The sequence below is a fragment of the Epinephelus fuscoguttatus genome, linkage group LG4, assembly GCF_011397635.1.
Source record: "Epinephelus fuscoguttatus linkage group LG4, E.fuscoguttatus.final_Chr_v1".
Classification (NCBI taxonomy): domain Eukaryota; kingdom Metazoa; phylum Chordata; class Actinopteri; order Perciformes; family Serranidae; genus Epinephelus; species Epinephelus fuscoguttatus.
This window is the reverse complement of record NC_064755.1, coordinates 45,498,087-45,525,638: the sequence shown is the minus strand read 5'-3', so window position 1 is coordinate 45,525,638 and position 27,552 is coordinate 45,498,087. Positions and strand designations below refer to the sequence as shown.

General features: G+C 42.3%; 1 protein-coding gene across 4 annotated transcripts in view; it reads right to left on the bottom strand.

Moving 5' to 3' along the window:
• Positions 1 to 4,174: 4,174 nt before the first annotated feature.
• Positions 4,175 to 27,552, bottom strand: part of cadps2 (Ca++-dependent secretion activator 2) — a 335,426-nt gene continuing 312,048 nt past the window's right edge. For all 4 annotated transcript variants that reach the window (XM_049574196.1, XM_049574198.1, XM_049574197.1 and 1 more), the window contains 3 exons: positions 23,833 to 23,940; positions 7,270 to 7,374; positions 4,175 to 6,635 (listed from right to left, as the gene is read on the bottom strand). In XM_049574196.1, the coding sequence (XP_049430153.1) occupies positions 6,465 to 6,635; positions 7,270 to 7,374; positions 23,833 to 23,940 (384 nt within the window). In that variant the 3' untranslated portion in view covers positions 4,175 to 6,464. The remainder of the gene's footprint in view (positions 6,636 to 7,269; positions 7,375 to 23,832; positions 23,941 to 27,552) is intronic.

The window sequence follows — 27,552 nt, the reverse complement described above, 5'->3', positions numbered from 1 at the left end:
TACTGTTCTGCTATTTTCATCTGTTTGTATTTTTGCACTCGTCTAACTTTGCATTGTATCTTATCTTATGAAGTCAGGGGGTGTCCTCATACTTTTGGCCATACAGCGTGGTCTTAATTAACACATGAATTTTGTTTTATCCGCCCCAAATCAAAACCCCCAGATACTGATTCATTTTCCAAATTCTTACATAATATTTTTTTAACCCCATTTCCATGACTTTATTCAAGCAGTTTAAAATAGCTAAGGCCTGCAGCAATCAGAGCGCAATTCTGAGTGTGTTATGCCTGAAGACAGTAGACACAAAGCAGTGACGTTATCCGGTCTGGTTATGGCCTCTGTTGAGCGGCCTTTGGGTTGTCTTGACGTTTTCCCTTGAGCAGAGCTGTATCTGTAGTGCAGGTTTGCCTCTCTCTTAAGAATGGTGCAGGAATGAGTCCTAAAACCTGGCTACAAGTTAATTTTAGCACGTCTGGTTCCCTCGTCTTGAAGTCAGTGGGTTTTTAGTTCAATGCCTGAAACAAGGTCTGTGGTTAACACAAGCTTTAGAGACTTTCATGTTTTAATTCTACAACATAATCTGGAAATACCTCACTCATGAACTTTAAAGCTTTTACGTGTCTTCAAAAATGGCTAAATGAGACAACAGAACGTCGTCACATGACTGTAGTGGAGTTTGTTTATAGCCTAACGTTAGCTTCTCACTTCCGGCGATCGCTTTAACGCTTCACAAATCACAAAAGTGGTGCTCGTTTGTGAAGATCTTTGCTAGACTGTGAGAGGGGGCGGGGTTTATGACCTATACTGCAGCCAGCCACCAGGGGGCGATCAAGATGTTTTGGCCTCATTTCCGAGGAGCTGGAATGTCGTCCATTCTTTTAAAATCATATAATCTGTTTTGTCATTAGACAAAAATGCTTTTTAATTTTAGTCCTTTTTATGCTTCATAGTTTTCCATCTAGTTTTAGTCAGTAGGCGAAAATTATGATGAAAAATGTTCGTCAACATCCCTTTCTCCATGACGCAGATGAGACATTGACAAGCTGGAAGTAGATTTTGCTAATAAAAACTATGATGGCATATATATTTTGTTTCCGCTGAACAGAGGAGACGGAATGAAAATGTTAGCGATGGACTCTCAGACATTCAAAATAAGACATGAGGAGAGCTAAATGATAATTATTTTGTTTAATTTGTTAGAAAAATGTTTTTAAGAAGCCACGAATGGCCGTGCTCACATCTTTTATCGCAACACATTGTCAAACCTAGTCATATATCGATGTTCGGTCATGGACTTTCTACATACGACGAGATACGACGTCCAAGGTACCCTGGGTGTGTTGGTTGTTGACGCTCTGGGACTCTGAGTCAAGTTCGGCCTGTTACATGCATTGTTTGTTTTCAAAATACACTTCTGTTTTCACGGGAAATTTACAGCTTGCATACAGTCTCTTTCAAAATAAAAGCACTACATCGGTACAACACTGCAAATTGACGTCTTTTTCCTTCAATAACAAACACGTGGTTGGGTTTAGGAAAAAAGAACAGGGTCCGGCTGTACAATGTTAAGGGACACAAACACCGGCCTCCCAGATGAAAGTCAGTGGTTGTTGGACCCACCCACCACCCATCCGGCCCATCCTTCCCTGACTTCCACTGCTAAGTGCCATTAAACAATAACAGTGACAGGCTGTGTATCACGTCGATGTGAAAGGACAGCTTTCTTCGCCTGTGTCTGACGCCAGGAGTCACTGGCCAAGCGCCACATTTCAACAACTTGGGAGTAAGACCGGGTTGTCTAATGCCGTATAAGCAATACGAGATCAGAGCGTTGATGAGTGAGCTAACTCCAGTAAATAGTCTGCACCAGGACGTTTCGTTGGCCTGCAAAACACTCACATCCAGGGCAGCATCAGTCGTTAGCAGGAGTCGTGAGCTTTAATTTGGCAGCCAATAATCAGCCATGTGTGTCTGACTGTGGATGGTGGAGCTGTTTATTGGATTTTGCAGAGTTTGTTAGTTGCAGTGGTGGCTGTTAGCAGCTAGCTCTATTTGTTAGCCACTGAACTGCAGCAGAGCAAGCCAGACTTCACATCTGTTGATCCTCGCAGGACTCCACTCAGTCCGGACTGTCAAGAGAAGGTTTATGGTTTGATTGCTGTTTGACAGGCAGGTAGGAGGTTTGGTTATCTGTGAGTTGTGAGCTTTTTGGCTCAGTGTTTCGTCTTCTTGACAAAAAAAAAGGTTGTTGCCGAGCCTTTTTCTTCATCATTTTGGTTAACAAAATTAGCACTGCTGGAAAACATTTGTTCCAATTTCATAACTTTTCCAGGACTTCATGACCACGAGAACTCTGATGATACAATCACAAATTTCTCTCATATAAGAAAAACCAAAAAGTAAGTTAATCTTTCGTTTGACTTGAAATAAAAACTGAGAAAATAAAAATCCACAATGGCGAACACACAGGTGCTTTAAAAACACTTTTAATTGTGACACTCAGATCAGACACCTGAACAAAGCAGGTGCACAATAAGACAATATAAATATACTCCTTCATATAGGTTTTTGTCCTTTAGTTTTTGGCCTTTGAACTGCACTGACACAAACTGGACCGGACAGTTAAAACAAACGGCAGGTTGTTGCACACAGTCAATCGAAGGCCTACACTGAATTTACAGGTAAAACTCTTTTTATTTTTTCCTGAACGACGACACGCAAACAGACGGTAGTGAATGAATGAACAGCGGTGATGAGACGCTCGGTCGGCTCACAGCTGCTCAGATTAAACACATCAATCAGATTTAAAACTCCTAAAATGTCCCTGCTTAAAAAAAGAAAGAAAAAGTCCAGACTTTTCCAGTTGGTTGGCACGTTTCTAAGACTTTGATCAATGTTGGATATGATGCACATCAGGCAGTACGACCATATCACTCTACAGCTCAATATTATTATTCACAACAAGTAAATATCACAATGAACAGAGATAACAGCAACTACATCCACATGTAGTCGTGATTCTGAACAGTTACTCCCCAATCTCAAAAGAGTTCCAACCATCTGAAGACCTTCGTGTGGTGACCCTTTGTGTGTGGACCTATGTCCTGTTTCACTGAACACTGAAACATGTGTCAGTGATATTTTGTTTTGCAGTGGACAACCACAGTAGAAATATTTCATTTTTTGCATTTTGTACCACCTGAGGCCGACAGTTGTCGCTCAGCAGTGGGGACATTATCAGCTACAGAAGGTTTGAAAACGACAGCAGAGCAGCAAGGTTTCATCAGCTTGGAGTTGTAAGAGTTCTTCTGCAGAAGTGAGACTCCAAACAAACATTAAGCTCCTAAGTACTTCCTGTCTTTGTTCTGAAAGCTCAACCCTGGCAGACTAAAACTTGATGGACGATTCTGCGAAACAAGTTTAGATTCCATGACAATGCTTCAGAGCACTGAATGCTAATGTTTAATTTTTACTATATCTGTGCAGCTGCAGTGTGCTAAGTAACAGACAGATCCTTGTGGAAATTGGGGTTAAAGGATATTCGTGGTGTATCACAGCTTGGGTCTACTTTTCACAAATTTGACCATCAACGTACACAACACATTCTCACTACGACCTTGTAACATGTCCACGTTTGGTCATGGACTTTCCACGTCCACATATGACGCCCAAGGTACCCTGGGTGTGTTGGTTGTTGACGTTCTGGAACGCTGTGTCACCTTCAGCCTGTTACATGCATTGTCTGTTTTCAAAATACACTTCTGTTTTCACAGGAAATGTACAGTTTGATACAGTCTCTTTCAAAATAAAAGCACTACGTTGGTACAACACCACAGATTGCTGCTCAACAACAAATGCACATGATTGGGTTTAGGAAAAAAAGAACAGGGCTTGGCTGAACAATGTCACAGGAAGTGAACACCAGCCGCCCAGGTAAGAGTCAGTGGTTGTTGGACCCATCCACCCTTCTTGAACTGACGCCACCTTAAAGGGATAGTGCACCCAAAAATGAAAATTCAGCCATTATCTACTCACCCTCATGCTGAGGGAGGCTCAGGTGAAGTTTTAGAGTCCTCACAACACTTGCACAAGGAATGTGAGGACTCTAAAACTTCACCTGAGCCTCCCTCGGCATATGGGTGAGTAGATAATGGCTGAATTTTCATTTTTGGGTGCACTATCCCTTTAACTTTCGTTGTTGACCCACTGCGTTTCCCCCTGACGCTGTTAAACAATAGTGGTGACTGGCCTTACATCACGCCGACGTGAAAGGACAGCTTTTTTTGTCTGAGTCTGACGTCCGAAGTCACTGAACAAACGCCAGATTTCGCCGATTTCGGAGACCGGGTTGACCTACGACTACATTCAAAGTCTCTGGAAGTGCGACAGCCAAAGAAAAATGAGCAGTCAGACGATGAACAGGTTGGAAATAAATCGCCGGGTCAGACAAAACATACTTATTGATCACTGTAAACATCCATCACAGTTTACAGACCTACATCCTGCTACAGTTTTCACCTACTGTACTTACAGTGGACGGTTTTATGACCAACATCTCAGGTGTGCTCACTTTTAGTTTGATATTCAAACAAAGTGGTTTACATAACCTGGGTAAATCGTCTGCTACTGCTCGTGTTCCTATTGTATTATCTCAGATGTTAACTTGTTGAGTTCAATTTTTATATTATCAATAGAAATGATGCACACAACTACAAAGACCCAAACTGTAATAAAACCACAAATATCCTTTAAGGTTTGGGCAAAACAGTAAATGGAAACATCCTGATGGCAATTAACAAAAGCTAATGTTAATAATTTGATCTGTGACGCAAATCTATGGAGGCGTAATGTATTCACTTGAAAAAAAAAGGACACCTGTTTTTCTGAATTAATGAGATCATTACCGCAGAATTTTGAGAAAAGTTTTCATGAAAGAAAATCTGCTCTTGTTTTTCTGAATTAACAAGTTAATAAACTTGTAAATTTTCCTTTTGTTCTGAGTTTACAAGATTATTATTTTGTTAATTTTAGAAAAATGAGGATAATTTTTTCAACAAAACTTTTCTCATAATTCTGAGATAATTATCTTGTTAATTAAAAAGAAGAAGAAAAGAAAAAACAGCTGATTCTTTTTTTCTCAAGCGAATGCATTACACTTCTGAACAACTCTTTCCTCAGCATAATAACAGCTGAACTTGCTACGTACTCATTTACCACACTGACTTTACGTTCTGCCTCGCTACATAAAAGACACTATCATAGAAACTTTGGCGTTGGATGTAAATTGTGAGTCGCAGATTTGTCGACGACTAAGGCGAGGGAACATGGGGGTGCAGGGGAGGACAGCTAGGGGGCCAAAGAACGGTATTTTTGGTGGGCGAGTTGGATCTGCATGTCCACAGCAAGTTAATCAAAATGCACTAGTGGCACTCATGATCGCCAGAGGATGAATCGTAACAACGTCCTGGTTTTCCTCTGCAAACTAACCCTAACTCTTTTTCATTTGGACAAGAAATATCAAAACCTAATGAGAAGATATTGATGCAATGTCCCACGTTTTGCCCTCAAGAAGATAAACTCATGATTTCCTGTCGCCTCATCCCCAGGACACTGACAGGGTAATGCAGGAGTCATCACAGCCTCCTTGCTCATGATTATTCGGGTTATATAAGAATGATAGTGCATTACTTCTAGGTCTTCAGTACGAGCAGTGAAGGATAAGAGCCTGAATAGGTTGGTTATTAAAAAAATAGTACAAAGTAACATTCAAAGATGTGACCGTGGATAACTTTGATTAAAACAGTCAAATAGAACCTTACAATTCCAAGCTTCCTGTCAAATAAAAATAGATCTCTTTAGGTGATTTTGCTGCCGTTGCTGTCAGTTAAAAACAATGTTGAAGGCGGCGAGGTCGCTCAGACTTGGGGGGGGGGGGGGGGGTCAGAGCTGCCGCAGCCTTTTTGAGCAATTAGCTACAACTGTGGATGAAAACAAAAAAACACAGGAAGGAGCTGCACTGACGGCGATCGCTGAGCTCTACTGTACAAAGTGACATCAATCAGAGTATGGCTGCTCGTGGAGGAGGGCGGGGCTTCCTGCCCTGCAGGTGAGGGAGGGTGGACGAGGTTTGTCTCTGCAGAGTGTCCGTCGGATGCCACACCTCACCTCGACTTCCTGTTTGTCGTACATTCTCATTCGTGCACGATTTCAACACGCATGTACAGCAGCGTCAGGGCAATGAGCATGTGACAGGTTGGGTAGGAGGGAGGAGGGAAGGGGAAGGGGGGGGTGACTACCTGAGCGCTCGTCCTCACCTGATCAGGACCTCCAGTCACGATGACATGTTACCTCTACTGCACATGTTTGATCTATACCATTAATCACACTGTGATGGAAGGTCCTGATCTGCTGGAGAGGACGATGATCAGGTAGTAACCAGGTGTGTGTGAAGGGATGATGTGTGCTCAATCTTCCTCCTCATCGCTATCTCTCATGCTGATGCCCTGCAGGCCGTCGCCCGACTTGACGGCCGCTGTGGCTTCCTCCACTGTCAGCCGGTTGTAGATGGTCTCATAGCTCTTGTTGTTCAGCGTGACGTCCAGGACGCCCTGCAGCCTGAAGTCACGGTAGGTCTTCTGTTGAGGTGGGAGGGTGGAGGGGTGGAGATGAGGTAAAAGGAGAAGGGAGGGAAAAACAGAGAGCATCTTAGGAATGCAGCGAGCGGGAGGAGGCAGCTGCCATTTGGAAGGACAAAAGCGGGAAGATTGAGGCTCAAGGACGAGCTGAGTCTTTTATGCGTCGGACCGAGAAGGCAGACTGAGGCGTCTGAGGGGTTTTTACCGTCAGTCAGAAGCCATTATAATTCCTTGTCTCGTTGCTTTCAAGTTAAACTCACACGTCTCTGCACATTAGCAAACTATGAAAAGACAAAAGCGGCAAGCAGCACAGTTGAGCAGTTTTGTCATTCATGTCTCGCCGCCTCTTCACACCGCTGCTGCTTTCAAGGACACTTCTGGTTTGATTTGTCTTTATTTTTTGGTTCTTTCCTTCAGTGTCAGTTCTGACTGTTTTTACATGAATATGCCACGATTTAAGATGTTTTTTAAATTCAGTTTAGCCAGCCTGAGGCTCCTCCACTGCTGCTCTTCTCAAACAGCAAAGAAAAGGAGATTTAGTTTAGTAGGTAAAACTATTCTGTCAGCTCTGAATGGCAAATGCCCTTTTTTGGAATTGTTTTGGTCTGTCATTAATGGTTTTATATTTTCCTACCTTCACAATCTTGATGAGTGTTTTCAGCTGGTACATGTGAAGCTGCAGGTCCAGTCTGTCTGTCAGCCAAACACACACTGCCTTCATGGAGCCGGTGTACCATTGCTGTGAGAAACAAAAGCACATTTTTGTGGTTACACAGTTTCCTGCAGCCTGGCATCACCAGAGCAAATGAAACTTGAGCTCTCAAACTCATATGTGTTTGCCCTTTGAATGTTGCGATAAAACAGATCAACTGTCTGATTGTTTGACTGTGTTCCAAGATCTCAGCTATTAATTTGATGAGTACAATAAAAAGCTGTAGAACAAATGAAACCTGACATTTCAACAATGCTGTGATTAATGTGTGGTTAGGTTTAGGCACAAAAAATACTTGGTTATGGTCAGGAAACGATCATGTTTTGAGTAAAAATACACTGTTTTGGGAGCACAGTCCCCATCGGAAATGAAGCAATGGCTCAGTAAAGAAGAACTGCTTTTGTGGCACTATCCTCTGTAGCAAAACAGCCATGAGTCACTAAAAAACACCCACATTTGGTGGCTAAAAGCCACTAGAAACAAAGCAATGACTCGCTAAATCACAGCTGCTTTTCATGGCACTACCCAGCAAGAAACGCAGTGACGTCTCAGTAAAAAAAAAAAAAAACAACTGCTTTTCATGCCTTAGTCCAAAAGGAAACTCAGAGATATCTCAGTAAAGAACAATCACTTTTCGTGGCACTATCTCCACTATAAAGACAGTGATGAGTACATAAAACACCCGCGTTTGCTGCTGGAAACACAGCAATGATTGCTAAATCATAACCACTTAATTTGGCACTATCCCAACAGGAAAGGCAGTGACGTCTCCATGAGAAACAACAGCTTTTTGTGACACTGTCCCTGCTAGAAAAACTGTGATTAGTAGCTTAAAAAATCCCCATGTTTGCTGGCTAAAGAGCTGTTGGAAACTCAGTAATGACTCGCTAAATCACAACCGCTTTTCGTGGCACTAGAAAAAGCAGTGATGTCACGGCAAAAACAAACACTTTTCGTGGCACTATCTCCGCAAGAAAAACAGCTATGAGTTGCTACAAAGACCCATGTTTGGTGGCTGAAAAAACACTGGAAACACAGCAGTGATTTGACTTCTCAGTAAAAAAAAAACCAGCTGCTTTTCGTGCACTATTCCAACAGGAAATGCAACGTCTCGGTAAAAAACAATCACTTTTTGTGACACTAGCTAGAAAAACAGTGATGAGTAACTAAAAAACACCCATCTTTGGTGAGTAAAAAGCCGCTGGAAACACAGAAATAACTCACTAAATCACAACCACTTTTCATGCACTATTCCAGCAGGAAACAGTGATGTCTCGGTAAAAAACAACCAGTTTTTGTGACAATATTCCCAGTTGAAACACAGCAACGATGTGCTAAATTTCAACTGGTTTTAACTGCACTACTTCAGCAAGAAACTCAACAATGTCTCAGTAAAAAACAACCACCCTTTGTGTCAAAATCTCTGCTAGAAAAAACAACAATGACCGATCTTTGGTGGCTAAAAAGCAGCTGGAAACACAGCAGCACAACAGCTTTTAGTGGCACCATCCTGGCAGAAAAAGCAGTGATGTCTCGGTAAATAAACATCCACTTTGTAGGCTGCTATGCCAACAACACCACAGCGATGTCAAACACCGTTTGTGGCACTATCCCATCTCTGTCTTATGGGCTGCCACACAACCACATGTTTGGTGGCTAAAGAGCTGCTGGAAACAGAAATAAACAATGCCAACATTTTCTTTTGGTGACACTGGAGTAAGTAAATAAAAAGATCGCCCGAGTCCATGGACTCTTACACAAAAAGCACTTTTGACTTTGTATTTTAAAGAGAAGTTGTTTTTTGTCCATTCACTTTAATACATCTGTTGGACAGGAACTGTGGCTCACACACAAACTTTGTTTTCAGCACTCAGCTGTGGCAGCTCCTGAACAAAAACACAAATAATTGTTGACTGTATGTTTGAATTTCACAATGAGACAAATTAAGCCAAAACCTTGAGTTTAACAAACTACCCTTTGAAGTGAAGCATTAAAAAGGGACAAAGCATGGCCTTCTGAATGAGTCATACATGTACAGCTGTGTATAACAGATTTTCTAGTCTGGAGGATGTGACCTCTGACCACCAGAGCACATTCTCTACAGAAACCAGCTGAAAGCAGCTTCATTCATCGTCCTGAATGCATCCTCAAGCTGATTTTAAAGTCAGAAAACAAAGAACCAACATCCCGAGGAGTGTTTTTAAACCCTTCGCTGTGTTTGTTTTTTCCTGAAATATCCTTGAAAAGAACATAAATAAAAACAACATTATGTTAATGGTTGCTCTCAGAACAAGGACGGTTTATGGTTGTCATTTCTGCATGTTCGCCTGCGGAGGAGTTCACAAGATCGCCGTTTGCATGCTGGCAGCTTTAGAAACGCCTCGCTTCAGTCACACCGACGACACTACAGTGCGAGGTCAAAGGATGTGTGGCATCGAAACGGCAAAACTCAAAGAGGGCGAAACATTTACGTATTCAAAAAGGTACCAATTTACTGCACAACTCCTGAATGCTGCATGTCAAGGGAAGAGTTCATGGCTCTGCTTCGACCTTCGTAGATGGGAAAAAAAATCAGGTTCCGTCTTTGTAATTTTCATTAAACGCTCTTCCTTCACACCTCCCGCCACCAGGCCATAGCTGCAGGGAAATCAAACGCACCTTTTCTCACCTGAAGAGCGATCCTCACTTACAGCAGCATTCAACATGCTGCTGGTAAAATGCACACATCAGGTGGCTTTATTCAGTTACCAGTCAAACAAGAATGCTCAGGGAAATTGCTCTGACACAGTAATGACCCGTAATATTCAGATGTGCTTCAAGAGCCACTGGCAGACTTAATTTCATACTGACAAGAACTGTAATTACCTTCCAATTTAAGAGAGAAAAACAGTCCAAAGGTTATTTCATGCACTTGACAAAAGCCAAAACACGTCCGTGATCATTCGTTGGTCACGCAAATATTTGATTCCATCTATTGTGGGAGCGACCTCTGACCCCCTTCACACCGGCTTCTTAATTATGGCAAAGTAATGAGGCAGTTTTTCCATTCAGTCCAAGTAGCTGCAAGGAAATGTGTGTTGACTTTCAAATGAGGATTCAAGATTAATCACAGGTCCTGGTTTTATTTCTTCTCTGCCCAGAGAGAAGAAACAAAGAATGTTCGCTCTCTGAAAATGTCGTACCTTGTTATCTGAGGGTCAACATACACCCACAAATTTGGTGCCTTTTCATAAACTTTTTTTTTTTTTAACATTTTATGTCGACGATGTATTTTAATGCGTTGAGTGTCAAATGTCTTTAAAGTTGTTTTTTTTTGTGCCAGAATCATGTCAAATTGATTTTTACGCAACAGAATCATCAGAGTCAACTCATTCCCAATCTGATGTTGACAAAAATCGATGCTTGGTCAGTGACTTCCAACGTCAGACACCAACAAAAAAGGCCTTCCATTCACGCTGGCATGACACGTGGCAGGTCGATGCTATTGTTGAACGGCGCCCAGCGGTGTCAGGGGGAAAAGTGGTGGGACAACAACGAAAGTTAGGGTTGCGAAAGTTTGAGTAGGGCAAGTGGGAGGGTTGGTGGATGGGCCTGACAACCACCAACTTTCACCTGGTAGGCTGGTGTTCATTTCCTGTAAGGTTATAAAGCCAAACCCTGTTCTTTTTTACTTACTAACCCAACCACGTGTTTGTTGTTGAAAGAGACTGTATGCAAACTGTACATTTCCTGTGAAAACAGAAGTGTATTTTGAAAACAGACAATGCATGTAACAGGCTGAAGTTGACACGGCGTCCCAGAACGTCAACAACCAACACACCCAGGGTACCTTGGACGTCATATGTGGACGTGGAAAGTCCATGACCAAACGTGGACATGTGACGAGATGTGTCAGAGGAGTTGCCAGAATAAATGTTGGCATTGTACGTATCTGCAAACCACCGATACGTTACATTTGTATGTCATTATGTAGCAGATACACTGAAACTTTAGGTTTCATCATCGCTGGGCTTAACATGAGATTAAACAATAATGGCAACACGTATCATGTCGACGTGACAGGACATCTTTTTTCGTCTGTGTCTGACGCTGAAAGTCACTGTCCAAGCGCCGATATTCGATGACTTTGGAGAGAGACTGGATTGTGCAAATCACTGTATCTCTGACGCTGTCTGAGGCGTGTCGCTAGCTTAGTACCTGCTAACGTGTGCTCACCGTTTTTTCTCTGATAACTTGAGATCCAGATGGTCAGGAGGTTTTTAGCGGGAGCTGAATTATCTGCAGAGGTCTCCTCCTCTCCAAAACAAATGGACCACGCGATTTAAACTGGCAACAACACTAGGGGGAGCAGTTTTCCATTTAAAAAGTTATGCTTTTCCCATGGTCTTGTCACAGAGGCGCTGCTAACTACGGTGGCCGACACAAAAAGGCAAATGGCCCCATCTAAAGCCAGTGTTTAGTTTGTCTGATATAGGCTACTGTAGAAACAAGGACCTGCTCCCTATGTTGCAGGGGCGATTGCTCTGAGACAAGGGAGGCTGAACGTCCTCTAAAATTTCATAGAAGAAATGGTCAAATATGAACTATTGAGTATACATTAAAATAAGAATTATAGAAGATTATAGATTATAGAATAATATATTATTTCCAGTTTCTGCCAGTGTATCTCCCTAAATCCTACACAGTGAAACTTTACTAATAAAAGTATTTATTTATTTAAAAATGACTTTATTGCTTCCACTAAGCGTCTGTGATCAGACCTGAGGCCATAGATTCGTTCTGCTCTTTGGAAATAATAGACCACAGAATGTGGCGATGATAACGTCCATTCAACTGAGTAATTTTTCTTTGTATCTGTACAAGATGAAGCGGAGACATTATTCTTCAACATCTGCTCAATTTTCCTCCATAATTTGAAGCATTTAAAGGATTGCGGACACATCTTTGTTTCAATTTGTGCCACCTATACAGAAAATTTGCACCCACAAAATTTGCTTTGCGTTCAGCATGGGTGCAGATCTGATGACAAGTTTGGGGGGGACACAATCAGTTGTGATTTTTTTTAATTGCACACCCACACGCCCAATCATGCCCACAGAGCGCTTGAGATTGCCAGCATATTTCACGATTTCATAGAGGCTCATCACCATCACCAAGTCATTCAAAAAGCACTACAAAGAGAATCATATGCTTACCTTTACTGTTTATTTCTCTTAAACAGCCAGAAGTACATGGAGCCAGCCATCACCCTCCTTTTCACTGCTTCGCTGTTACTTAATGCTACTTCTAGTTTCAGGGTCTCAGGCATGTTATGTCCACTCATGTTCTCATCTCTCGCCTCTCACGGATTCCCATTTCTCCTCATCATCTTCTCCCAGTATATAGGACTACTGTATACGTTTGTTCAATTTCAATCATTTAAGCTATTTAGAATTTGGGGGGACAATTTGTGTTTTTCAGAATTTGAGGGGGGGGACATGTCCCCCCCGTCCCTCACGGGATCTGCACCCATGGCGTTCAATTTCAACACACCGAACATAATGAGACTGATGCTAATCAAAGAAATTCATGTAGGAAATGCACTTCATTTTACTTTAATGTAAGATAATGTGATGCAGTGTGTGATTATATTTGTCCTCTGTAATTTGTTTTTCTGTCTTTTTAATTGAGGAACTGCCTCTGTGTTTGAGATGTATTGGACAAATAAACATGCTTTATGTGAAATGTATTTTATTCTGTTCTGTGTGTGACTGTGTGGAAAACTTAGGTGGACAGATTTAGCCTTTCCGTCTACAATATTGTCTTTTTTTCCCTTCATCCTACCTCTTTCATCATTTCCTCCTCCTCTCTCTGCACACTAAACATTTTCATGCTGGAATTCAAGTTGTATGCTAATCAGCTCGCTGACGATCGCCTCGCACTCTGAGTTAACAGATGCTCGAAGATGTTCAAATTACTGGATGATATTTGCTGCTCCTGGGGTGATTTCTTCTGGTTTCCTTCTCTCTCCTCCTCCTCCTCCTCCCTCTCTTCATCCGCTCAATGAAACATTTATTTGAGTCTCTGGGAGGCGAGTCTCCTCAGAGCAGCTAATCAGCTGCCTGACGGTCGCCTCGCGAGCCACGTTAACTGTCGTGGAAATTGAGTACGAAGACGCTCCTTAATTGAGCTGATTAGAGGACGAGAGTGAAAACAGATGGAGGGAATATGTGGGGGGAGAAGGGTGGAGGTCTGCACGGCATTGTGAGTCTGCATTAGTCCTGTCAGAAACAATTTCTGCATGATGAATGGAGGGTGGTTCCCTGATGGTGTCACAGTAATGATGTCGTTTCAAGGTTCGGCACACATTCTGCGTTTGACACACAAAAAGGTAATTTTGTTAAAATCAAAAGTAATTTTAACTATTAAGTCTAAAAATCTTATTTTAATTCCCAGGATTGAGTCCTAAAATATTATTCTGTTACACAAAAAATATCAGCAAGATGAGTTTGGTGTTTTTATGAGGTGTCATTTTCTTGATTGTAGAGCTGCAATCTGCTTCATAGGGTTTCATTTCAAGAAGCTGACGCCCGTTTCTAGAGAATATAAATAAAACTCCAACAGGAAAATATGCACTGGACTAACACTGAAAATGTCATTTGTCTTAAGTAACAAAAGGTTACGTCTGTGAACTCCTAAAATTTTGATTCCTCCAAAGCAGGGGTGGGCGACGTGCGGCTCCAGAGCCACGTGTGGCCCCTCTCAAGTGTCACTGTCGCTAAAACAAGGTGTATGGAAAATAATTACTTTTTAACATCAATTACATGTTAATTATTGTGGGCCTAAAGTGATTCTTACATTCTCCAGTTGTAAAAATGTGTAGCCGAAACATCTACTAAAAAAATGTTTTAACATTACATGAATAAAAATGTGGTGCGTATGTCTAAGGCAGGGGTGGGCAACCTGCGGCTCCAGAGCCACATGTGGGTCTTACGCCTGTCTCAGTGGCTCACTGTGGCTTAAAATTCAGTGGAAATGAATAAAGTTTTTTCTTTTTACATCTTAATTTTTCATTGTTGTAGGTCAAAAAATATTCTTACATTCTCCGGCTGTAATAATGTGAAGCCTGTACATTGGATAATAAATGTTTTAACATCAACTAAAATGGCCTCTGTGCGTCTGCGGCCTGGCGCCATTTCCTCTAAATTTTGCTGACTCTCAGAAGCGGTGGCTGGTCTTGAGTCTCCAATGGAAAAAAAACATGTATAATTTAATAATCCACAGACTTGTTTGTTTTCAGCACTAACACTGTAAATTTATAGAACGAAATAATCATCAATAGCCATAAACTTACATCCACTGGTTTGTGGACTGCTGTTCTGAATGTCTCATTCAGCATTTCACCTGTTGCCATCTTGTTTTTTTGGAGCCAGCAGTGACCATATTTGGATGCGAGGGTGTAGCTGTGAAGAAGCGAGGGGTGGATCTGAGTCCTAGATTGTGGTGACACCACACAGACAGCCTGTCAATCAAGTGGCTCGCTGGGTAACTTTAAGCGTGAGTAAAATGTAAGCAGGTGAGTTGTATAAAAATGAAACCCCTGTGCAGTTGTCATGAATGTTGACATTAGCCATAAAGATTAATACATGATAACGATTAAGATTTTTGTAGCAGGCCGTTAACATGTTTCCTCGACGTATTCTCAGAATGGTTCATATGATATCCTACGAACTTGTGCCCCATGAAGGACGTTACGTCCTTAATGTACAGTTTTGTATTAAGGTAAGAAACATGGTGCAGACACACCTTAAAATGAGTCAAAGTTAACACCGATCAGAACACATGACTCTGAGGAAAAGTCCCGGGCTAAAGTCAGCTGTTTTGTGATCCTTGCATAACCCCAACCTGCCTCCTTACAGGCGTTCTAGACTGCTCCCTTGTTCACTGCCGTCAGCGCATTGGTCACGAGATTGCAGCCTTACAAAATAAATGTTGAATTCATTTTTTCAGCCTTGGAGGTTGCAGCTTGTAAAGAGTCCACTGCAGAGCAGCCACTGTGTGTTAGGATGTATTAGTGAGTGCTTATTTAGACCTGTTAGGGAGGTTGAAAGGCTAATTTAGACTTAATCAGCGATGTTACTTTCATTATTACAGGGCTCAAATATGTTTCGCTGCTCCAGATGTTTTTGTTTTCTTTTTTTTGTTTTGGCCAACAATGTGTTGATTCTAAAGCCTGCAGAACGCTGGTCTGAAGGAAATAATTTGGATTTTCTTCACGTCCTTTTCTTGATTCTTGTGCAACCATCTGCTTTATTTTTGTCCTCTCTCGAGACACTGACACCAGTTTCTAAAAAAATAAAAGAATTCTGAATGTCAACAAAAGCGCGTCAAGAAAAAAGTGGCATAATCTCAAACATTTTATCTTAAAGACTTCCTGAAGGTTAAACGACTTCTTGTTAAAAGATTTATTTATTTACAGCATGCAGGCTCGTCCTCGTCAGCTGCTTCATCAAGGTGATTTGGCTGCTAATGTGAAGAGGATGAAGCTGTGTGCGTGCGTGTGTGTGTGTGTGTGTATGGGCATGCATTACACTCCTCATCCACACAAAGACGCTCCCTGGTGAGCACTTGTACACAAATAGGCGGACAGGCACATGTGAGCATGCACACGCAGATAAAAAAAAGGAAAGGTGTTTACAGCTGCGTGCTGACGCCCCACGTGTTCGCCCGCTCTAACAGCCTCTTCTTCTTCTTTCTATCCGTCTGTGTTCACAAACCTTCTGCTAAAAGAAAAGGCGCCTTAAATGAATTTGACTTCGACTCGCTCAGACACACGTAAACAAGACAATTGCATACCCATAATGCTCCTGGTGGGAGGCCTGATGCTGCTGTATGAACACACACTTTACTTTCTTTGTTACACACAAACTGTAGGCTTTGTGTGTGTGTGTGTGTGTGATATGTTGAAGGGCTGAGCGGAGACACTTCGAGGCCCCGCCGTCACCTCCTCCTCGGTGCATGACTGGGCGCTTCTGAGCTCCATTAGACTCATTCTCCTCAACCCCCCCACACACACTCTCTTTCAACACACACACACACTCGAGCCTCAGCCACAATACTCTGAACCCTCAGAGGAGGCAGCGGGTGGCAGAAATCCATCGCTCGGCTTCGTGCTGCTAATGTGTACGAAGGTCTGAGCTGCCATGTCCGCTGCATTGACTCACGGCGGCGAGCTGAGGCGTGTTTGGCAACTCTGTGCTAAAATATTCTTATAAATCTGAATCCTGGCGGGGGGTGGTCGGTGAAGAAAACGGGCAGCGTGGGATGGAGGGATGGATGCACGGATGGACAGGTGGAGGCGTGGAGGTGTGTTTGCGGCTCCTGCAGAGCGAGCTGACAGCTCTCGGTGTTTCCTAAGTGATAAACAGGTCAACAGAAGCAGTCGGTGTTTTCAGCCTCCAAGCGACCTGCTGCTGCTCCGAAACTGGAGAATCAAACCTCACCAACAGTACGCACACCTGACTGTGAGCTCCATTTGTAAAGGTCTTTATCAGCCGAGTGTGCTTTCATGCATTTACTGTGTGTCTTATGAAAAGATCCGATAGATAAAACATTATTGTCAAAATCTCATGCTAAATGCCTTTAAAAATATCTGAGTGGAAACAAGTTTCTACGACTGAATGAGGTGGAAAAGTTTCTCTGTGGATAAAAAGAAAATATGAAACAGGATTCACTTGAGCTTTGACTGAAGAGCTGCAAACATCAGGTCTGTGTGGAGCGATGAAGAGACTGTAACCTTCCTCACATTATGACACAAACAGAAACGTCACACTTCCACCATGTCTTCTATTGTCTGAGCTTTGACTGGTGCTCTTTTATGACCTCATCTTGTTAAACCAGCTCGTTCTCATTCCCAACTCAACACCTACTCACTATGCTTCTGCACCCGAATCAATGCTATACTATGTTATTATTTTATTGTGACACACATTGTGGCACATGGTAATTTTACTGTGGTTTTAAATAGAAGTTGAAATGATTTCGGTGTGTGAATTTGTACGTTTTGAACAGTGTGAGCACATTTTAACAATACCGCAGTACTGGTCCATACCCACTGAGTGCACAGTGGCCCACATACAGTTTCACATGGTGTGTGTTTGGGATACAGGTCATAGGAAATTGCAGATTAAATAGTCAACTGAACCCATTAAGAAGAGCAATGTATTCAGACAGAGTGTTTGAAAAACGTGGGACAGACAGAATGACTGACTGACAGAATGACACACTGACAGTTTCCGTGATTATGTACAGCATACCATACCATGACTTAGTCATACCAAACATTAGAAACAACACCAACATTGGTCCACAGGGGGAGCCACAGCGATCGGTGGCACTTTAGCCATTTGGAAGCATTTTTCTGTTGTTATAGCGCCACCCAGTTGCCAATTAGAGTTAAATTTCTCCAGTCACCTTGAGGCGTCCTGTTCTACATATCTACCAAGTTTAGTAAAAATCCATATGGCGGTTAGGCCTAGATAAGAAATGAGCTCTCTAGCGCCCCCATTTTGTTTGATGGGCTCAATAATGGAGGGGTCCCCTCAGATTATGTGTGGTCATATGCCTACAAAGTTGCGTGGTGATGGGTGAAACCCTTGAGATGTTCTACACCTTTATGTGATGAGCCACGCCCTCCGCAATATTCATTGCCTTATAGAAGCTCAGTTTTAGGAAGTTTTCCAACTTTTGCCAAGAGGGAACTTTAGATATTGCTCCCTAGATTATGTTCACCCAGTTTCATGCAGATCGCTCAAACTTCCTAGGAAGAGATCCATTTGAAGTGTTTTTCAAAAAATTCAAAATGGTGGAAAATCTATATAAACGGAAGTTATGGGTTCTTGAGGCAAATGTGTTCCTCATGAGGAGAGGCATCTCTGTGCAAAGTTTCATGTCTCTACCACATACGGGGCATGAGATATGCACATTCAAAGTTTGACATTTCAATGGGTTGCTATTGCTATAGAGCCTCACGTAGGTTTCCATCAGCAAAGGTTTATGACAGAATCAGAGAGGAGAGGGAGAGACGCTGTGCTGCTGCCAGAGGAGCCGCTGAATGAGTTCCCTCTGAGCGCTAAATCATTAAAAGTAAAACATTCAGGACGCCACAGTTGATTCAGGACGCCACAGTTTGCATCCACCGCAGAATCTAATAACTTCACTTTCAGCCATGTATCATGACATGAATTTTCCATATCACATTAAAAATGATGCGGGTATTATTGTGAATAAGAAGATATGGGACACCCCTAAGATAAAGTACTAAACCCCCTTAGCTCTCAACAGTCCCAGAAAAAGTGTTTTACTGTATGGCATTAAGGAGAGCGAAGTGTCCAAAACATGAAATCATATCAGTCCCAAAAGATTGCTAAGCTAGAAGCTAAGTGAAAGAAATTTTGAAAACAGACAATGCATGTAACAGGCTGAAGTTGACATGGAGTCCCAGAAAGTCAACAACCAACACACCCAGGGTACCTTGGACGCCATATGTGAGGAGTGAGAATGTGTTGCCAGGAAACAGAGGAGGTGCGACTGGTTTATGCTTTTCGGTGGATGGCCAAATCGTCTAAAACACAAGTTATACCTCTGGTTTCTGTCAAGGAATTGATATCAAAACACTTCTGTTGGTTTACAGCCCAAACACATCTCTGATCTTCTGCTGCAGAATGAAGCATCCTGAACTTCCAGGTGCTCTGGTTCAGGTCTGCTGTGTGTCCCCGGAGTCAAAACTAAACCTGGAGAAGCAGCGTTCAGTTTTTAAAGCACCACATATTTGGAACAAACTCCCAGAAAACTGCAGGTCTGCTCCAACACTCAGCTCTTTAAAATCAAGGCTAAAGACTTTTCTGTTCGCCGCTGCCTTTTATCAAGTCAAATAAAGTCAAATAAAGATGAATTTCTTACACTGCACTGTAACTTTTATCCTTTTATTTTATAGCTGTCTTTTTCTGTTAGCCTGTGTTATTCCTTTTCTCCTGGCCTTTTCATGACTGTTTCAACTGTCTTTAAATGTGCTTTTTAAAAAAAAAGTGTTTCTTTGTCTCTATACTTTGAATGTTTTATGTGAGGCACTTTGAATCACTGCCCTGTCGCTGTTGCCTTGGTCTTTTTGGCAGTTAAACAGCTGAATTGGACTGAATTATTTTACATTTTGTAAATCACTGAAAGATGGATGTATTTGGATTTGTGTTTTGGCGAATGGAGACACATTTTGTTGCTTTGTGTAAACAAGAGTATCAAACTGCATCTGGATTTTATGAGAACACGAGAGACATGAGTGTTTCCAGCTGCTTTTAATTCCAACATATTCTCACTTCAAACATATCGCCGCTTGATCAGTGGAATTTCATATGTACGTGTAACATGCTAGGTGTCCTGGGCGTGTCTGTTATTGACGTTCTGGAACGCTGTGTCAATTTACGGCTGTTGAGTGAGCCAGGGCTGTGCAAATCATTGTATCTCCGACGCTGTTAGCTGTTAGCTGTTAGCCTAGTACCTGCTAACGTGTGCTCACCTTTTTTCTCTAATAACTTAAGATCCAGATGTTCATGCTCTCTTCCTCTCCAAAACAAACGGACCTGGCAGTTTAAACTGGTATAAACACTGATAAAGCATTTTTACATAAACAAAATCAGTGCTTTTTCATGGTCATGTCACAGAGGCGCTGCTAACTACGATGGCCGAAGACAATTATCCCTATCTAGACGCCTTTGCATGCATTGTATCTTTTCAAAATACACTTCCGTTTTCACAGGAAATGCACAGTTTCTGCCCGTTAGATGCAGACAGTCTTTTTCAAAATAAACTTACAATGTTGATGAAACAATCCGTAGTTAAGTTTTTTTCCTTGTGCAACAAACACATGTGGTTAGGTTTAGAAAAACACATCATAGTTTGGGTCAACATTCATACGAAAACAAACACCGCGCTCCTGGGTGAAAGTCCAGTGCTGTTGGACCTCAAAACCAGACACAACTCAGCCCTGAGCAGAGTGAGCGTCCTCTACTGACCAATCAGACTGCAGTGTTCACAGCTCCACCTTTTAGTACCAGATCTGTGTGCTAGGTACCCCAACAGAGGGGGGACCAAACATGGGGACGCTAAGGAACGCTTCTGTTGGGACCATCCACAACTTTCACTGTGGGAACAGGAAAAGAAAGCGTACTGAACTGAACTGAACCGAACTGCTTGGTGGAAAGAGGGCTTTAATGGGAACATATGACCAAACTGGAGGTGAAGCCACTGGGAGGAATGCAATGGTAAACAGGAACTATGAATCGAGGGATCACACTGCACAAAGCATCACTAAACCAATCAATGAAGAGGAAGAACAACACCATCCGAATGCATCATGGACTTATTTTACCTGTTTACATTCTGCAGACAGCTCTGATAAATAAACAAGCAAAGGTGGAGGGCAGACTCATATCAGTACTTTGGAGAGAATCCATGAATGCTTTTCCTGAATCTACAGGGGAGAAAAGGCTTTGATAAGCAGGAAATCGAGTGCGGAGAGGGAAGAGGACGACCGCTGGGCGCTGTGGTGAAGGGAGACGACATAATAGAGGAAGACGAGGATGTATTGGGGAAAGAATGAAAATTGACAAAAATAAAGACTTGTTTAGCATCCTAAAGATCTGAGAGCTGTTTGCAGAGAACATTGCTTGTGAGTAGAAAGCAGGAAGAGCGGAGAGGTAGGCCTACTTGTCCATTTTAACCTCCTCAGACCCCAGCATCTGCTTTGTAAGCATTTTAAATTTCATGCATTAATGACCTGCTTGCTGTTCATCATCCCACTTATGACATGGTTACAATCAATAATGTGGCACAAAATATTGATTTAAAAATGATTTAATTGCTTCTGCCAGAGTGTCAGATCTGAGCTGCGTCCATAGCAACAGTGTGAAGTTACACACTGTTGCTGCATGTAGTCAACAAAGCCGTATAATAACACAGCGCAACAACAGATCATTGTTGAGATATCTTAAGAAAAACCCTTTGTGTGTCTTCAGTGCTTGTCTGAGAGAGAAGAAATGTTCTGCTCGCTGTGGTTTTGTGTGATGAGGCTGTGAACGCAGCTCACAGGTAACCCTGCCTGGAGAATCGATTGTGGACCACTATTATGTTTTTATGTCCTCAAGCTCAGATCCTCCGCAGGAGAGTCAGCAGTCGGCTGACAGTGGAGAAGTCACGGCCATGACTGCTTCCTCTCTCATTAATCTCGATCCTGTTTGCTTTTTTCTTTTTCTTCTTGTCACAAAAAGCACCATTCTAAATATTTCATTTCATTTCAAGCAGGTCACGGCTGCTGTGTCATGTCTTTATAAATATTCAGAGCACATGCTTTAATCTTGTTGTCACATCTTATTTGAGGTGAAGAAGAAATGAAGGTGATTTGTTTACTTTGTTTGCATTTTTTTAATATCACCTGCAAACATTTCTGCTGTCTTGTTTTGTGTTTTGCATCTCAGACTGGCTGTAGTTTTGTTTCCTGTAGATGGAGTTTACTGACATGTTTGAAGGTTTTAGGGAGTGCACTTATGTTTTCCTTTCCTGCTGTTATGTCAGGTCTGAATGCATTATTTTCATCTCCCACTTGCTTTTCTACTCTCATCCATTTTGTATTTATGCAGCTTTCTATGTATTCGGGCGCTGGGAGGTACAGCTGTGAACGGCTTTTCCTATGTGAACTTAGAAAGTAAAGGTGCGCTCCATGAGGCTCATACTTTCTGTTTGATATTTTAACTCTTCTTTGATTACTAAGGAAAATGTAAATATTTGAACTCTAATGACCAAAATTAGCTCACTGATGCAGTTTTTTACATCACAACCCGCTGCCAGTAGACATTCTGCCTTTTTGTTTCTTTTCCTCGTGTGTCGTGTTCGATGTCATGAACAGACCAGAAAACAGGTTAGGAAACAGTAGCAAGCAGCATGGAGGCCAGCGAAGATGTTACAGTGATTATTTCTTTTTTGTATCCGTTACTTATTCAGTCTTTCTTTAAAACTCGGTGCAGACTAAATTGGAATGATGTTGGTGCACTGCTTGGAGGGAAACAGGCACTATTTTGTGGAACACTGAAAAAAGAGGTGAAAATTGGCCACACACATCTTGTATTTTTATCACTGCCGATCGCAGCTGATCAGAGCTGAAGCTGATGAATACCTGTGACTACTGCAGAGTAATTTGTCCAGGGAGTCTGGCTCGGACTGGTCATCAGGCAATTCTGGCAAATTCCAGATGGGCCACGCTGTGAGCCACGAGGCCACCACAAATAATACTGGAAAAACTTGATGCTGGAACAACCCATCTGATTACATGGTCTAAATCTGTCACTAGACTACCTATACTGTAAGGCAGGTGTCCCCTCCCCTCGCCTCTTCAAGTGGAGCGGTCCATCATATAATGTCAGAGGTGAAGCAGAAAAGAAATTAAATCAAGACAGAAAGAGCGGAGTAGGTAGAATGAGAATACAAGCTAGATGGATAAAGGAGCAAAAACAAGAAGATGGAACGAAAGCCGTCCTTTCACGTCGTTATGATACGTGGCCGGGCGACACCAGTGTGTAACGGTGCCCGACGGTGTCAGAGGGAAATGCAGTGGGACAATGTAAGTTTCTCCTAAACCCAACCATGAGCTCTTGTTGCCTAAACCATGTTCATTTGTTGTTAAAGGGGGAAAAAAGTCAATTTTCTGTGTTGTATTGACATAGTGCTTTTATTTTGAAAGAGACTGTATGTAAACTGTACATTTCCTGTAAAAACAGAAGTCTATTTTGAAAACAGACAATGCATGTAACAGGCAGAAGTTGACACGGCGTCACAGAACGTCAACAACGGACGAACCCAGGCTACCTTGCATGCCACATGTTGATGTGGAAAGTCCATGACCGAGTGGTAACATATGTATGACGAGGTGAGAGTATCAGAGAAATACAAAAGTCAGAGTTAGCGGGTGTTAGAGGCTTCAGTTAGTCCCCGGTGAGCAAAGTCGAACTGATCTGGTAATCACAACACAAAAGCATCTGAGAAGGAGAGTTGTAAATTAACAAAAACCAAACATACTGTCGTTGTGTCCTTCTCTTCTGTGATAGTTTGATGGCACGTGACCAGAGACATTAGTGCCAACTATTTATTCATCTTGATGAATCACACTTTGCAAAACGCCCTCCTGTTTCCTCTTTGACCTAGTGTTCTTCCTGTGCAGTTTTCCTGAGCAATGACTGATTATTACCCACACTTCAAGTGCACTGACTTTGAGTTTGACCTCCACATTAAGCATTTTGGATCAGCTGGATAAATTGTTGGTTTGTTTCCCACCTGTCTGATGGTCTGACCTCCGTTAAATAACATCATCATGTTCGCAGATCTCATTTATGAACTATCTCTAATAAAAATTCTGGACAAAACTGCAAGAAGAAGTCTTTAAGAACAAGAAGCAGCACTCACATCAAACACCGTCTCGATGTACAGCTCGTCGTTGACGCGGTCTCGGAGGATGTCCTGGTTCTGCCGTATGAAGGTGATGTAGGTGTCGGCCAGATCCATCCCCGGTTTCTGCAGGAGAGAGGACACACACACACACAGACCTGAAGACGACTGCAAGAAGGTGGAGGCTGATTGTGGAGAACAATGTCAGACATTCACAACAAGCAGTCTGTTGAGTCTGGTGTTGAAAATGTAAACATGGCAGGCATTCATGGTGCAACATCTCACTTCATCCATGCTGTTCATATGCTGATATCACACCACAGCAGAAGCCAATCAGCAGATTGGCTGCACATGATGACCTCTGCACACATACACAACAGTGAAGCTTGAAATATAGCAGCAGGTTTTCATTACAGTGAGATGGAACAAACTCCCAGTCATATTAACATCAACAGGAAGAACAGACAACAGTGCACAGAGATCTCACTTCCTGGCATCACTTCTACTGCTTCTTTCCTTTGTCTCTCTGAAGTGAGAACTGCCCCTAGCCTGGCTGCCAGACCTCTGAATGCCCACATCACAAACAATCAACCAATCAGAGGTTTGCAGGCAGAAATTAAAAACTAATCCTTTTCGTATCAGGAACGACAATGGCTTACTGCACATCAAAGATTTTTATAAGGACGGTCTCTTGACTGATTTCACAGAGCTCACAACTGGGTGTAACCTGCCCACACCCCATATCTACATTTCCTTCAAGTTAGAAGTGCAGGTCAGCCACCAATTAGAATATTGGCTCGATCCCTGGCTCCTCAAGCCCACATGCCGAAGCATCCTTGGGCAAGATACTGAACCCCAAATTGCTCCTGATGGCTGTTCCATTGGTGTGTGAGAGTGTGTGAATGGTTACTGAGCAGCAGGTGGCAATTCTTTTACTCTTGCCCAAAATTTCAATGAAAAAAAACAAAACAAAAAACAAAACATGTCTGTTGACTAACTGCTGTATGGTCTCTGGTTCTCATAAGTCCAGTTCAGACCAAAGATGCGCGACAAGACGAAACTGCTTTAGAACGTTGTAGAGAAAAGTGTCAGCGGTGTTGACTAGAGATGATACGCCGTCTCATGGTGGTCACTTCCTGTCAACGTTACAGATCAGAAGCACAGAGAGTCGTTGACTAGAGATGATACGCCGTCTCATGGTGGTCACTTCCTGTCAACGTTACAGATCAGAAGCACAGAGAGTCGTTGACTAGAGATGATACGCCGTGTCATGGTGGTCACTTCCTGTCAGCGTTACAGATCAGAAGCACAGAGAGTCGTTGACTAGAGATGATACGCCGTGTCATGGTGGTCACTTCCTGTCAACGTTACAGATCAGAAGCACAGAGAGTCGTTGACTAGAGATGATACGCCGTGTCATGGTGGTCACTTCCTGTCAGCGTTACAGATCAGAAGCACAGAGAGTCGTTGACTAGAGATGATACGCCGTCTCGTGGTGGTCACTTCCTGTCAGCGTTACAGATCAGAAGCACAGAGAGTCGTTGACTAGAGATGATACGCCGTCTCGTGGTGGTCACTTCCTGTCAACGTTACAGATCAGAAGCACAGAGAGTCGTTGACTAGAGATGATACGCCGTCTCATGGTGGTCACTTCCTGTCGACGTTACAGATCAGAAGCACAGAGAGTCGTTGACTAGAGATGATACGCCGTCTCATGGTGGTCACTTCCTGTCGACGTTACAGATCAGAAGTACAGAGTTGTTGACTAGAGATGATACGCCGTCTCGTGGTGGTCACTTCCTGTCGACGTTACAGATCAGAAGCACAGAGAGTCGTTGACTAGAGATGATACGCCGTCTCGTGGTGGTCACTTCCTGTCGACGTTACAGATCAGAAGCACAGAGAGTCGTTGACTAGAGATGATACGCCGTCTCATGGTGGTCACTTCCTGTCGACGTTACAGATCAGAAGTACAGAGTTGTTGACTAGAGATGATACGCCGTCTCGTGGTGGTCACTTCCTGTCGACGTTACAGATCAGAAGCACAGAGAGTTGTTGACTAGAGATGATACGCCGTCTCATCTATCTCGCTTCTGCATTGTTGTGAACCAGCAGGCTTTTAGAAGGTTGCAGAATGGTGCATTGCAAGTAGCTGCTTGTCTAACTCGTCACAAATCTTTGGTCTGAACTGGGCTTAGGGAAACAAAAAAAAAAAAAAAAATTCAACCAGCTGTGTGTCACCGCAGTGTGTGCAGATGGATGGTGTTTGGCTTCCCTTCGTGTCCAGCTCGGAGCAGATGAGTAGGGATCTGCTGAACCAATTAGTTGGTGGGCGTTTCTCTGATTCTTTCTCTTTGATGTCTGTATTGATGGATCACGTTTTACTGGGAGCTTTCTGTACAAAATCAGAATAAAATCAAGAAATCAACAACAGCACAGTTCTCTTCCTGTATGCTCCTCCTGGAGCCGATTGTTAAGTATTTTTGTCCAGTATATATGTTATGTTCCTCAGCCCGGAGAAGACAAGTTTGTCCTCCGTGCTGCAGAAAGTACAACAGCTTTGAAGGACAGATTAAATAAGGGAGATCAAAGTCAACGTGAACCAAACAGACGCTTCAGTAAAATGTTAAACACCACCGATGTCTTGATTTTGATGTGAATTTCCAGTTAGACTTTTAACTAATGTGACCAATATAACTTTCAAAGTGCAAATGTTTTCAGATTGGATATTAACAAAACTTGCCCTAAAAGCCTCGGGGCAGTTACACAATTTTTTGTCTACTTAACAAAATATTAAACAAAAACTTTGTGTTGGCAGCTGAGGCACACTTCAGGTGTGTAGTGATGTGCAAGTTGACACCTGTATCACACAACAAAGGCTCCGTAAGAAGCAATCAAAGCACAGCTGTGGAAAAAATACGGCTTTTGTGAACCAGAAAGTAATTTTGTTTCTGTTAAGAGTTTTACTGTCATAAGCATTCAAAGGTCAATAAAACAGCACAGTGTGTTTTTGTAAAGTGTGAATATGTGATTCCTTAAGTTTTGCACACAATACTGATCAAATTCTGAAGAGAACAAAACATGACTCCAGGGTCTTATTGTGGCTCCACTGACCTGCAATAACAATTCCTGAGGCAATTTTATCTCTAATTTCATTTCATCTTATTTACTTTAAAAGTTCATGTTCCAGTTCAAGTTCAGTTTTTTGTCTAATTCTTGTTTAATTTCAGTTGAAAAGCGGTTTCTTAACCAAGAGTTTGTATTTGTATGACATCTCAGTGGGAATGTTTTGCTAAATCTTTACAACTGACAATTAAAACACCTTTGTCCCCAAACTGTACTCAATTGTTGCCTTGAAGTCAAAATTCTGCCCCTTGTTTTTTGTTACAATGATTGTCTCTTAACTAATTACCTCAAATGATTACTTTATTACAAGTGTGCATTTCTTTCCCTCTTGGAACTTTATTTCACAACATATTGTGTAGTCATTTTAATGACTTATTGTGGAGTGTGAAATACTATCTAGGACTTCAACGAATTATTTTCTTCATTTATTTGAAAGACATCATGTGCATACAGTTTGAAAATGGCGATAAAAGCCCATCATAAATCCCTGAAACTTAACAGAAGGTAGCAATATGCAATGAAGGCGTCAGTTTGCATCAAATAAACTGCTTGTTGGCAGAAGTGCATCCACAACTCCAATGCTGGAAATTTGCTGTGTTAAACAACTTTTGT